We start from the raw sequence: 13,605 nt of genomic DNA, 5'->3' as shown, positions 1-13,605 counted from the left end.
TAGGGAAGACAGGAAGGGTACAAGCTATTAGATGACAAATCCGTCTTCTTCCAACGTGGCTGCTGTTTGCCTTTTTTGGGGAAAGGGGTCCCTAAAGGTCTCAGCCCTTACCTGAGAACACCGGTCCCAGAGCCACAATCAAAGCGGAACTCCACATGGCCCCCTGCCATGTTGATGGACAGGAAGTCTTTGCTGTTTGTATCATAACTGTACAGGAGTGTGCCATCACCCGAGTCCGGCCGAAATGTGATTTCAAACTCCATGAAGGAAAGGTAATGCTGGGGCTCCAGTGGCCAGGGTGTTGCAGCATAGGATCTCAGGGACTCTCTGAATTGAGGAATGGTCAAGGTGAAAGCTGAGGAAATAAGCATGTTGTTACAAATCCTTCTGTGGCAGGCCTTTCCATGTTCTTTCCCTCCAAGGCACAGAGCTAAACCATATTTCTAAGCTGCCCTGCAGTTAGGTGGGTGGTATAAATGAATTCTGGCTGTGGGATTGGGTGGGAGTATTATACAGAACCCCAGGCCTGACCCCTGAACTTCCTTCCATCTTCCATGTGCTCTCTCTTCCCTCACCTGCTGTCTGGATGCAGGAATCAGTAGAGGACTATGAAGCCCTAGCAGAGCCACTGGAAGGCAGGCACCTATGTTCCTGAATAACTATGTGGAGCAGAGGCTACCTCACCACCACCATCACCTCTGACCAGCAGCAATGTGAAATGTAAGCAAGGATCAGCCTTTATTATGTTAGCTACAAAAATATGAGATGGCACGTAACGGCTTTGGCTTACCCTGACTCACACACGCTCTTCTAGGTGACATGAGATTTGAGATTATACACTGCTAACTTTTCCTCAGGATGTTGTCTTAGGTTCAAATCTGAATCACTCATGGAAAAGTTAAAACATGTTCAACCTTGCGTAGTTTTCCAAAATCTTTTACGTATTTAAAATTTTCTATTATTATATGGGTGCACTTGTGTGTGCACATGTGTTTACATGTATATGTACACATGTATATATATATATTTTTATATGATCAGTATCTCCAGTATTGCAAGGTGAGATAATTCAGTAGAACAGCACAAAGCAAAAGAAACAAGATCACTTTTGTCTCATCACATTGTTAATGTTTCTGTGTATATCTTCCCAACCTTTTCTCTGAAACTGTCAGATATCTAAGGATCATGAGCTGTGAATGTTTCGAATTCAGTCTGATACAGACCACGGGCTTTTCAAAGTTATTTGAGGGCCAAGGGAAGCCCATCAAAGCCTGGCCCGGGAGCATCTTAAAATGAACTCATTGGCTGGTTCAACATTTTGACACTTGAAGACACTACGACCTAGTGGGAAAAAAAAAAAAAAAAGATTCTCCCATCCCTCCAAACAAGCAGTGTTAATGCCATAAAAATGTATGGGGCTTCGCTAAAAGTACATTGATGAAAAATTACATCAACGTGAATTAATATGCAGACAGAAATCGTCATCCATGATGCTTCTTTCTCACCATCTTCACAGTGTCGACCTTTAAATCCAAGGGGACAGAGGCAAATGTAGGAGTCGGCTTTGTCTGCTGTGCAGGTGCCACCATTGATGCATGAAGCTTCATCACAGATTCCACTGCTGCATTCGCCTAAACGCAGAATGGGAATTACAAACTGATTCATCATGTGAGCCAGTCCAAGACGGTGGAGCTGGCCACGCCGACAGCTCATGGTTCTGAACAAATACAGTGCAGTTCCCACTCCTCTTTATTTGCACCTCTGCACAACTGCAAACCAGCTTACAGGATAAGTGGAACCCTCCCTTCCTTTTAGTTTGATTCTGGCTTGTTCTTTAAAACATGGTAGACACAGTAAATCACATAATACATTGTTGGGCAATTTTATGACCACTGGTGTGGATGACTGCATCGTTTCTGCTTTAATTCATCTCTCTGTTATTCCCACAAGAGTGTGTTTCAATCCCTTCAATGTCAATACAGTGTGTATGCTGAATGGTGTGTTCTAATTTATGCGGCCCCAATTACCTTAAGTGCTGCCTTCTTGTTGGTTGAAAGCTGAAGCAACCAAGGTAAGCACTGAAGGAATTAAGCAGCCATGTCTAAGCTTATAAACTGGCTTGAACCGTGGACGCTTCTGTCTGGAGTAGGGAGGGGGGAAGGAGGGCTCCATAATACCTCAGCATGTCGTACCTCAGAATCTCTATTGCTAACTCAAAGTTATGATTTCATGAGGGACAAGAAGGTGGCTGCAAGTAAAAAGTGCTGAAAGGTTCAACATCAGATGGGTTGGTTAGTTCTCTTAACCAAACACGTATCAGAGAGAGTATACTTGGTCATCTTCAAGTGTAAATGACCAGATGAAATGAAAACAAATTGACTTTTCCCAAGCTGCTTTTCTTCTGCTTTTTTGGTCTTCCTTCTCTTCCTGTGTATAAGAAATAAGACAGATGGGCCACAGTGTGGCCCAGAACTACATAGGTGAGTACAAAACACTTTTTCTTGGGATGGAGGCAAGGGGGGGATGTCTCTGAGCAGTGAGGGGTCCAGCTCTGCCCCCACAGTCTCCGATGCTGTACTTGCATGAGCTGATTGTCCCTCCTGCCCCCCACTTCCCCCCACCCCCCCCCCCCCACCTAGATGAAGAACCCTCCTTGGCCTGATTGTGCCATCTCTGCAGGGTGAGTCTCTTATCTTTTCCCCATCAGTCATCTGTGTTTGCTGAATCGATCCAGTCTTTTCATAAAGCCGCCTTGGGAGGAGGGGGAAGGGCTGGGCAGAGTATGTACCCAGGAGAGGAGATGGACTTCAGGGACTGATAACAGAGTTTAAACAAAGCAGTTCCATATGGCTTCCTCCTCTACTGGGGGTGGGCTGGCCTCTGTGAATTCCAGCAGTGGGGTAGGGGCCACTGGAAGTTTACACAGAAGTGACGACTGAAGTGACCACTGGTCGTTGTTCAGCTACAGCCCTGACAATATTGCCGGCATTCAGTCCACAGAGAGGCTGACTTTGTTCTTAGAGAACCAAACTCTCACAGGTCCCTCTGCTCCACCAATATCTGTGGGCTGAGGTTCTTCGTCAGAGAAGGCATGGTCCCACAGGAAGAAGTGGGGTCCTTGGGTTATTTTAGACACACATGGAAAAAACTTTTTTACAAATTTGCATTGTAGCTTCTTTTGAAGAGGTGGGAGTTGAGTGAGTGGGGGTTGGTGGGAGGGAGCATGAAAGCCAGCCAGAGTTGCTTACTTGATGAAAGCCGTGTTTCAGCAAGATTATGCGGGCAATGGTCTACAAGACAGATTGTGAGTAATGGGGGCGGGAAAGGGGAAAGAAATCTTACAGGAAGTAAAGTGGGGTTGCATGGGGTCATGGCAGAGGAAATGGAGAGAAAGTGAAGAATCAAAGAGACGCGGAGAAAGAAGAAATAGGCAGTTTATTCCAGAGGCTGGAGGTAGACATCAGCATGACCTCAAGGTCTCTGGTTTCGAACAGTGGCAAGAGTAAAGACATGAGCACACTGTGCACGGGAATGGTTTCTGGGGCGCAGAGGAGGAGTTGGCTTTTGCTCAATTTAAGCATCGGGTGACTGTGGAAACATCTGCTGCTGAGCCTCCTGGCAGGAGGGGATTCTGCTCACCAGTGAGGGCTGGAGGGGCAGCAAAAACCCTCCTGACACTAAAAACTATGGGCTCCCTGAGAGAGAACAAGATGAAAGGGCCCCGTGGAAATCTCAGGGAACTGGAGAAGGTGAGGAGCCCACAGAGAAGACAAAGGGAGAGCAGGGGAAGTGCCCTGAGGACCCAGACGAGGAAGCTCAGCGAGGAGCAGCAGCAGAGAGAGAAGTCTGAGTGAACACTGCTGGAGGCCTAGAGGAGGCGCTGCACGGATCGTAAAGACAGGATGACTCACAGCAGGTTTGCTGCTCACGGGAAGGCAGAAGCCCCAGCACCGGAGGTTCAGACAGCGGCCTGGAAGGGTTGCTGGAGTCAGGTCTTAAAAGAGAGGAGAGAGGTTCTCCAAGTTCCCAGACCAGGAAGATAGCAGGATCGCGGGAACATGGTGCTGGTTTAATCCTTGGAGGGGACTTGGGCAAGTGTGAGTAAGCTAGAGCAGGGGCCCACGAACTTTGATGGAAAAAAAATATTCAACTTTAGTTCCCTAACTTCCACTGGAACTGAGTGCTTCCTTCAATTATAGATACAGCCAACAAAACTCTAGATCAGCAGTTCTTGTGACTTATAACCAGCAGACCTGAGTTAGTCATATCACATTCCATTTGTTGCAGATATCTTAAAATATCATTTGTGCTCTTTATCACTTTGAAATCATGTAGTTATTGCACCCACCATTAAACAACCCTGTTCTGTAAATGTTTTGTAAAGAAGCACCTATATTATTATAATATCAACATTTTTAAAATATTGTACAGCTTGGGTTCAATATAATTGTTTCTTATCATGTATATTATTCTCTTCATTTAAAAATGTCACTCTGAGAATAGGTCCACAGTCTTTAGCAGACCGTCAAAAGGTTCCGTGGCACACAAAAGATTAAGAACCCTTGGGTTGCTGAGAATTAATTAATAATCCTGGCAGCAAGATCCCAGGGGCACAGAGTGGATGAATAAGTTAGCCTTAGAGGGGAGAAAAACTTTCAGCTACTGAGAGTAGGAGGAAGGAGGTACAAGGCCATATATAGAGAGAAAGCTGGCAGGACCTCATCATTAATTCATAAAATAACTTTCATTGACACAGACACCTACTATATACCAGCTGTTGTGTAAGTTTAGACAAGATAATGAGTGAGGGGCAGAAGAGAAATCAGGCTCCCCAGGTGAGAAGAGAAAGTGAAATGTCACTGAGTGGAATACGTTAAGGAGGTGGACGGTGAGCAACCTCCCTGCCCCTCACCCCCCAATCCAGCCCAGTAACTGAAGTTCATCTAGTTCCTCTCTAAAGACCTGTTGAATCTGCCACCACTGCCCTCCTGGATCAAACCACCATTAGCTCTGATCTGGACCATTGCGAGGCTTCCCAGCTGGTCTCCATGCATCCCCTGAACATTCCTCCTAATAAGTTGTCTACTGTCAGAAGAATCTTTTCAAAACACAGACTAGATCGTGGTACTCACCTCTCCCTCACACTCCCACGGGGACAAGCCACTTCCTCTGCCTGGAATGCACTTCCCTCTCTTTGCTTTCTAATGCCTACTCTTGCCTCAGACATCAACTTCACATTATATCCTCAGAAACGCTTTCCCTGACCCCCAGCCCATAAATCCCCCTATTATACATGATTATTGCACCATCATTTCTCCTTTGTAACATTTACCCCGAATTTTGTAATTTTACATTTACTAGTGTGATTATTTGATTAATTTGGTGTCTTCTCATGGCAGCTAGTGGAGTTGGGATCCTGTCTGTTTTATTCATTGCTTTATCCCCAACACCCCGCAATGTGACTGAGCAGGTGATTAAATAAGTCTGTGATATGTAAATAAGAATGAATAAAAGAGTGATAAACCACAGTGAGACCCATGTCCACCACATGGGTCTCAAATAACTTGGGAAGTTGGCTCTGGGACATTGCTACAGCAGGGTGTGGAGATCCCAGGCAGGACTGGAAAAAAATAAGTGGTGGTGGTTTACGTATGAGAATTTAGGTGAGAATAATAAAAGAAAAGGCTGGGCCAGAGAATACAAAATTTTGCTAGGCTTGCCGACTATTCTACAATGTGAGTCCGGAGAGAGTCTGACAGCTGGGAATAATCTAATGAAGGAAGCGAAGGGGGAAGGGTTAAGTAAGGAAGGGCCTCTCTGAGGAGTGGACACAGGTTGGCGAGGGTGGGGCAGAGGAAAAGTCGTGGTTGAAGGCAGCAGTGCCAAGTCAGAGGTGGCAGACGGGGGAACAAGGACTGCGACTGGAAGTCTGTATTGTGTCTCCACCAAAAACTCAGTGCTGTTTGCATGAGCCCAGTCTTTCCCAGTGGTGGGCTGCATTTAACTTACACGAACTTGAATTTCAGGAGGACTAACTCAAAGTAAAGTAAATATGGAGTTTGAAGAAAGATAAACAGCCCTGTTCTTGTACCCCGGTGGGGGTGTTGGGGGGGAATGGGAAGAAATGAAAAAAGGCAATGTGACTGATGCCTGCCATTAAAGTGCATAGAGGGAGATCAAATAATCCAATAGTGGCCTCCAGGGAACACAGAGGCAGCAACGTGGTCCCTCCTGGTGCCATCTGCTCAGTGGAGAGGTTGGTATCTCACTGTGTGAAAATCTGAAATACTGTTAGAAATTGGTTCTTGCTTACCCTTGTAATTTCTGAACTACCCTTCGGAAGTTACCATGCAGCTTCGAGATTGCCAGGTCAATAAAGAGAGAAGAAACAACTTACAACCTGCTTGATGGATGGAGTCAGATATAAATAAGAGGAAATATTTACAACATGTTTGCTAGGTGCAAAGTTTTATTCTAAGTACTTTTATATGTACCACAATTCATCTAGATAAAATCATCTCATACAGTAGTTACTATTTACAGATGGAGAAACTGAGTCCCAGAGAATTTAACTGATTGACTAAACCCAGACAATCTGTCTTCAGAAACCAGGTTCCTAAACATCACAGGAAAGTTCTGACGCACCTACTGGTTCTTAGGCTCTGACTCACCACCGACATCCAAGGAGAGGGACTTGTCCTACCACATCGTCCTACCACAGCAGGTGCTTTCTAATTGTTTAAGGCGTCGCTGTGTATTGTGTGCTTTGATCAAGCGATCGACTGGGGAAAAATAACATCAGGGATAAGATATGAATTGTAACCTTTTCCTTTTAAGTAAACTTAATCTTTTGTAGTTTTAACAATAGTGTCACCTTTAGGAGTGAGCAAGGTAGAAGGAAGCAATCTGAAGCCAATTTGGGAGCCTCTGATGTGATAGATGTGGTTGAGGGCAGGCACTGGCACGAGAATAGCTGAGGTCACAGTTAGCCTCTACCACCTACTAGCTGCGTGACCTTGGACAAACTACTTAACTGTTCTGTACTACCAGTTCTCATTTGTAAACACTAAGGCCATTCATAGCACTTACTTCGTAGGCATCTTGGGAAGATTAAAGTAGTTTAGGATGGTAGTTACGTGTCATAGGTGATCAACTAATATTAGCTATAAAAGAAACAAACAAAACAAACTGTATTTGCAGACATGAGGATCAAACCCTAGTTCTAATCCAGGAATGGAGAGAGGATTCAATTGATATGGGGTAAGGAAATGGAGCAAAATATTAATGGTAGAATCTAAGTAGTGGGTACATAGTGTTCACTGAGCATTCTTTAAAAATAACATCTTGGAGATGATGGGGGGAAAAAAACAAGAAAGGGATTTCCCATTTCTTGCCAAGGATAATGTCATGTGAGGATGTGATCTTTAGAGATGTGGCACCATCTTGGGATTATGAGTGAAAGCAAAGGGATCACAGAGACACCAGCCCAGAGTTCTGATACCACTGAGTCGCTGTTATAGATGAAATTGTGTCCTTTAAAATTCATAGGCTCAAGCCCTCACTCCCAGTGCGACTGCATTTGGAGACGGGGCCTTTAAGGAGTTCATTAAGGTTAAATAAAGTCATAAGGGTGGGCCCTAATCCAATCTGACTGGTGTCATTATAAAAATAAGAAGAGGAAGAGACACCAGGGATGTGAGCACAGACAAAAGGCCATGTGAGGACACAGTGAGAAGATGGCCATCTACAAGCCAAGAAGACAGGTCTCAGGAGAAACCAAACCTGCCAACACCTTGACCTTGGACTTCCAGACTCCAGAACTGTGAGAAAATTAATTTCTGTTGTTTAAACAATCTAGTCTGTGCTATTTTGTTAAGGCAGCCCTAGAAGACTAAAACAGTCACTGAATTAACCATCCTTAAAATTATCTATTAACTGCCTTCACTGATATAATAAATGTCCTTATTGTTTTAAAAACAATCTTAGTCTGTTTAACAAACAGTGCTGGAACAACTGGACATCTGTATGCAAAAAATATTAATTCAAAAACAGACCTTTTACCCTTCACAAAAATTAACTCAAAGTGGATCATAGACTTAAACAGTAAAACAGAAAACTATAAACACCTAGAAGATAACATAGGCGCAAACCTAGATGACCTTGGATGTAGCAGTGACTTTTTAGATACAACACCAAAGGCACGATTCATGAAATAAATAATTGATAAGATGGACTTCATTAAAATTAAACATTTATAATCTGCAAAAGACAATGTCAAAAGAATGAGAAGACAAGCCACCGACTGGGAGGTAATATTTGCAAAAGACACATCTGATAAAGGACTACTGTCCAAAATATACAAGTAACTCTTAAAGCTCAACAATTTAAAAAAAGATTAGAAAATAGGCTAAAGACCTTAACAGATGTTTCAACAAAGAAGATATACAGATGGCAAATAAGAATATGAAAAGATACTCCACATCATATCATTAGGGAAATGCAACTTGCAACGAGATACCACTACACATCTATGGGAATAGCCAAAATCTGGAAATCTGACAACGCTAAATTCTAGCAGAGATATGGAGCAACAGGAGTTCTCATACATTCCTGGTGGGGATGTAAAATTGGACAGGCACTCTAGAAGACAGTTTGGCACTTTCTTACAAAACTAAACATACTCTACCATGATCCAGCAATCACATTCCTTGGTATTTACCACCCCAAAAAGCTGAATGTTTATAGTAGCGTATGTCCAACCCAAAAAGCTGGATGTTTATAGTAGCTTTATTCATAATTGCCAAAACTCGGAAGCAACTAAGATGTCCTTCAGTAGCTGTAAATGGATAAACTGTGGTATATCCAGACAATGAAATATTATTCAATGCTAAAAAGAAATGAGCTATCAAGCCATGAAAAGACATGGAGGAATTTAAATGCATATTACTAACTGAAAGAAGCCAAATTTGAGAAGGTTACATACTGTATGATTCCAACTATATGACATTCTGGGAAAGGCAAAACTATAGAGAATATAAAAAGATCAGTGGTTGTCAGGGGGTGAGGGTGAGGAGAAAGAGAGATGAATAGGCAGAGCACAGAAGATTTTTGGGGAAAATATGGCGAATATAGATTGTTATACATTTGTCCAAACCCATAGAATGTATAACAGCACGAATGAACCATAATGTAAACTATGGACTTTGGGTGATTATGACGTGTCAACGTAAGTTCATCAGTCATAACAGAAGTAGCACTCTGGTGGAGGATGTTGATAATGGAGGAGGCTGTGCATGTGTTGGGATAGGGAATATATGGGAAATCTGTGTACCTTCCCTCAATTTTGATGTGAACCTTCAACTGTTCAAAAAATAACATCTTAATAAATAAAGAAAATAGAAAAAAAACAATTCTAGCTCTGCCTGCTATTTTGGATAAGTTATTTAATTTTCACAAACCCCAGTTTCTTTGTGTATAAAATAGATACAGTAATAATCTCTACCCTCTAGAGTGAGTGTCAGGAGTATATGAGAGGGCATACGAGAAAGCGTTGGGCATGGTGGTCAAAAATTAGAACCTAACCATTTCTCTTATAAGCAGAGAGCATGTGAAAGCTCTTCTTACATTATTGTGTTGGCTTTTCCACTGGACTGGATGAGGAAGGGTAAAAGGGTTGAATTGCCTGCTGCTTTATCCAATGAGACCATGCCACATTTCATGAAAAGAGCCAAGATGGCAGCAGGACACGACCAAGGGCTTCGTGTACCACGTCTTGTTTACCACGTCTTGGTGTTCAGACTAGGGGTCTGTAGAGCGCCAACATCACCCCCTGGGCCTAACTCCTTCTTGCAGTTCTTTGTGGCCTGCAACCCACGAGGCAACTCACCTCCCTGGCCCACGCCTAAAAGGTAACCCCACAAGAGCACCCGGCCCACTGGGAAGTGACTCACCCACATCGGCTCCACTGAGTGCTTTCCCCAGTGGCCAGGGTCTCATGTCGACTCTCTTCCCATTCACCGTGAGTGTCTGCACACAGCCTTGAAAGCCTCGGTTTGTTCCTGTTGCTCTGACCAACCAGTAGGCACTGGGAGCCCCACCGAGATAGAGGGGCGTCCGGAAGGTAATTTTACTGTACTGGCCCTTCAAGAAAAATGAAAACCGTGGCTCGATAAACAAAATTAAAGCCAAAAACACAACAGATTTTAATGAGGGACATGGTTAGAATGTAGTTTACAGCCCCTATGCTTTTTCCCATCTGTATTTATCTTTAAGACATTGCCCTACTGCAAAATTAAACCCACAGTTACCAAAGGAAACTCAGTGAGCTCCTCAGAGGGCTGTGTTTGGAGAAGGGATGATTTTGGAATGCCTAGAAGGGAAGGGAAGGAAGGTCAGAGCCAAGAGCAACCCAACAGGCAGTGTACCATGATGGGCATCCAAAAAAAACTTTCTCTTTGCAGTCCTGACACCAGTTTACTGTGTACCTTGGACAGGTCATAGGGCTACTCTGTGTCTCAAAGGTGATAATGATAATTTTGTATATATGTGGGCTAACGTTTACTCTTTCACTATCCCAGTCACCTTTATAGTATATCCTGCAAGAAACATTGTGGGTGGGGCGGGGGGGGGCAGTGGAATTGCCAAACAGATTTTGTTGCAAAATATTTTGAAATTTGCTCATGGACACAACTTTTTTTTTTTAAAGTGTTATTTCAGTTAGGTGGGGACATTTCCAGTCCTACAGCAAACCACAACCTGGATGGCAGGTTTTGAGGTTAGAAAGTAAGAGCTGAACATTAGGTGGGACAAAATTCTCGGTCATTTGGATTAAAGGCGATAGAGGGGGTTGGGGAAAAGCCTGCTGCCAGAACTTATAAAATGTCCAGAATGTAAGACACTGAAATGTAATCTTGAGTCTTTACACTTTTGTTACCAACAAGTAGAACATCTAGTCATTGCTTTATTTTTGCTAATGAATAGATAAGAATCACTAAGTAGTATACTGAATACGAGCTAGGCAGAGTTAAAGTACTTATAGTGGGTTTTAGGGACTGTTTGTCAGCCACCGGCATATTGTTTTTGTTATATGAGAGCCCTGTTGGCTTATTTTATCAAGATCCTCAGCATTCAGTCCTTCTGGATCTCATATTCACCGTCCTGGTCCTGTTCCTGGATTCAGGGCCACAGCAAGGGCCTGACTGACAGCTCAATCCTTTTCTCCTTTTCTGGATCATTGTGTGCACTGCAAGATGGCTGGTTCCTTTGAGGCCCTCTTTACGATATCCCAGGCAATAGTCTTCAAGCCTGGCCTTTACAGAATTATCATCTCCTTTTTTCTAGATGCTATACCTCTATTGATGGAACTTACAATTTCTTTAGCTTGCTATTACCGTATGTCTCTGTTTATTAACTTTTACTGAACTTCTTTGCTTTAAACCAAAGACATTTTCACATGTGTTGCTTCTATTATAGCTTCTTCATCCTGTCATCATGTCAGTATTTTGGTACCAGTTCAAAGCTTTTTTATTCCTATCAAACTTAATTTTAATTATATTAGGCCTATTGTTCTGGCATTAATGTGACTCTAGTTCATTTATCCTCTCTTTTCCTTCCTTAGAAATAGATGCATAAACAATCTCACTGAATTCACATTCATTATATTTGGATTCTTGTTTCTTTGGAACCATCGGGGTCCAAAATAATGGAGATCAGCAAGGCAGAGCTCTTTATACAACATGTCTTGCCAGTACAGAGTAGTGAAGAGCCCAGGCAGGGAGGAAGCTATCCACATACACACAAAAGCTTTCTTGCTACATTTTCCCCAGAGAATACAGACACCTGACTGATTATAATTACAGGCTCAGTTCCTTGGCGGGTTGCTCATCCAAACTGTTTATTCCAAACGTGGTCCTAAAATTGCCCAGAGCATGACAAATATGTGAATACCTAGGTGATTTGCTGAGTAGCCCGACAGTTGTTTTACCACTTCCTATAATCATGAGCCCCACAAAACGTAAATCAATGGATTATTCTTGCATATATAACCAAGTGAACCTTTTGGAACTATTTTCTAAAGCCACAGGATTGCAAGACCCCTGCCTTAAAAGTCAACTTTGAGTCTGGCACTAATAATGGCTTCCTCCTCTACCCCTGGGCACCCATAGCGATGATGCTTGCAAATCAGTTCTCCTCTTTGGTAGACGTGAGGTGGATGGGTGCCCTGAAAGCCCACCTAGAGTGGTAAGATCCAGCAGGAGCACATCAGAGCTCAGTTGCATGGGCCTGCCATGAAAAGTGGTCCGCGGGAGCTTGCATCCTGCCAAGTCTGCCTCAGCTCCCTGCAGTGGAACCTCTTCAGGATGCTTACAGTGGGTGCTATGCGGATGGGCAAGGAGTGAGGCTCACACTCACCTGGGACTGGCCGGTCACCGGGGTGCCATTGTTGAGCTGCAGCAGCCCGTTCAGCCCATCTCTGTAGAGTGTAACCGTGTGCCAGCCCCCTAGCTTGATTTTGGTCTCACTTATGATGATGGCAACCCCAGTTCCACAATTAAACCTGTGGAGGAGGAAAAAGGATTCTTTGATCAACCAGCTCATTATGTTTTCAGGGTCCATGGACATCACTTCCAGGGTGATGGCTTATTTGAGAGTCAGTCTGTTCAGTTACGTTAACGAAGGTCAAGAGCTACTTAAATCTGTGGAATAACTGGACACCTCTTCCCTGGGACGACCTCAGTTCTGTTATCTTTAATCTTCCCTTAGAACATTGAAACGTGGTGTCTTCTTTAACCTGATTTTCCCTGCAGCTTAGAAAACGATGGGTAATTAAGAACCTACCTCTTCTTTTCAGAGATCACCGGATATTTAAAGTGGATTCAAGGTGCAACGAATCAGAACTTGAGTCATTCTGCTTCCAGGGATTTCTCTAGGGACTTCCCCCAACTCCCAAATGACAGGCTCAGTGATATTAACAAAATGTAAAAAAGCCAAATTTCACACCCATTTTGATGAGCTGGCCAGCACTGCCATCTGTATTCAGCTGTGCCCAAATGCAGACACAGGTTCCCTACGAGGCTCCATCGTAGAGGTGAGATGTGGACAGAGGGTGAACATCCTCACACAGTCTCATTCTTCTTTTTTCTTTTTCCCCACAACCTCCCTCTGGCCTAAGGTGTCCACTGGTCACTATGCCTGGCATCTAGAATTTTAATCTTTTCTGGACAACTTCCAAGCAGCCACCATGCCACTTCCCCCTGGGTCCTGATGTTGCCAGTGGGGAAGGAACCACGGCAACATCATTCTTATCCGGACTTGAACTAACTGTAGCCCATTCTCATGGCCTCCCTTTGCCTCATGATCCTTAGTGGAGTAGAATAGGTTGAGAGGCTTTGAAGGACAGTCTTACTTAATGGGGATATTGAAATCATTCAGTAAGAGTTGCAGAGTTAGGGAGCTGCCACCCCCAAAAAACTGCCAGTGCTACTAGAAGTCTATCAGATCCTCCAAGTATTAGAGCCTTACATGGTTAGAACCCCTGGCCCAGATCCTGGTGGCTAGCATCGAGCTCTCATGAGTCAAAGCATTTAGCAAAGGACAGGGGACCAT

The 13,605-nt window shown here is 43.7% G+C and overlaps 1 protein-coding gene across 6 annotated transcripts in view; it reads right to left on the bottom strand.

The window, feature by feature from the left end:
• Nucleotides 1-13,605, bottom strand: part of EGFLAM (EGF like, fibronectin type III and laminin G domains) — a 149,250-nt gene that overhangs the window by 33,332 nt on the left and 102,313 nt on the right. For 5 of the 6 annotated variants that reach the window (XM_015595313.2, XM_006919497.2, XM_015595314.1 and 2 more), the window contains 4 exons: nt 12,412-12,556; nt 9,951-10,140; nt 1,506-1,631; nt 112-355 (listed from right to left, as the gene is read on the bottom strand). In XM_015595313.2, the coding sequence (XP_015450799.1) occupies nt 112-355; nt 1,506-1,631; nt 9,951-10,140; nt 12,412-12,556 (705 nt within the window). Of the gene's footprint in view, nt 1-111; nt 356-1,505; nt 1,632-9,950; nt 10,141-12,411; nt 12,557-13,605 lie in introns of those variants that run through there. The other variant, XM_015595317.2, reaches the window with a different exon arrangement.

This window comes from Pteropus alecto, unplaced genomic scaffold, assembly GCF_000325575.1.
Source record: "Pteropus alecto unplaced genomic scaffold, ASM32557v1 scaffold338, whole genome shotgun sequence".
In the NCBI taxonomy this organism is placed as follows: domain Eukaryota; kingdom Metazoa; phylum Chordata; class Mammalia; order Chiroptera; family Pteropodidae; genus Pteropus; species Pteropus alecto.
The sequence above is the reverse complement of the archived record's forward strand: the minus strand, read 5'-3'. Positions and strand labels throughout refer to the sequence as shown.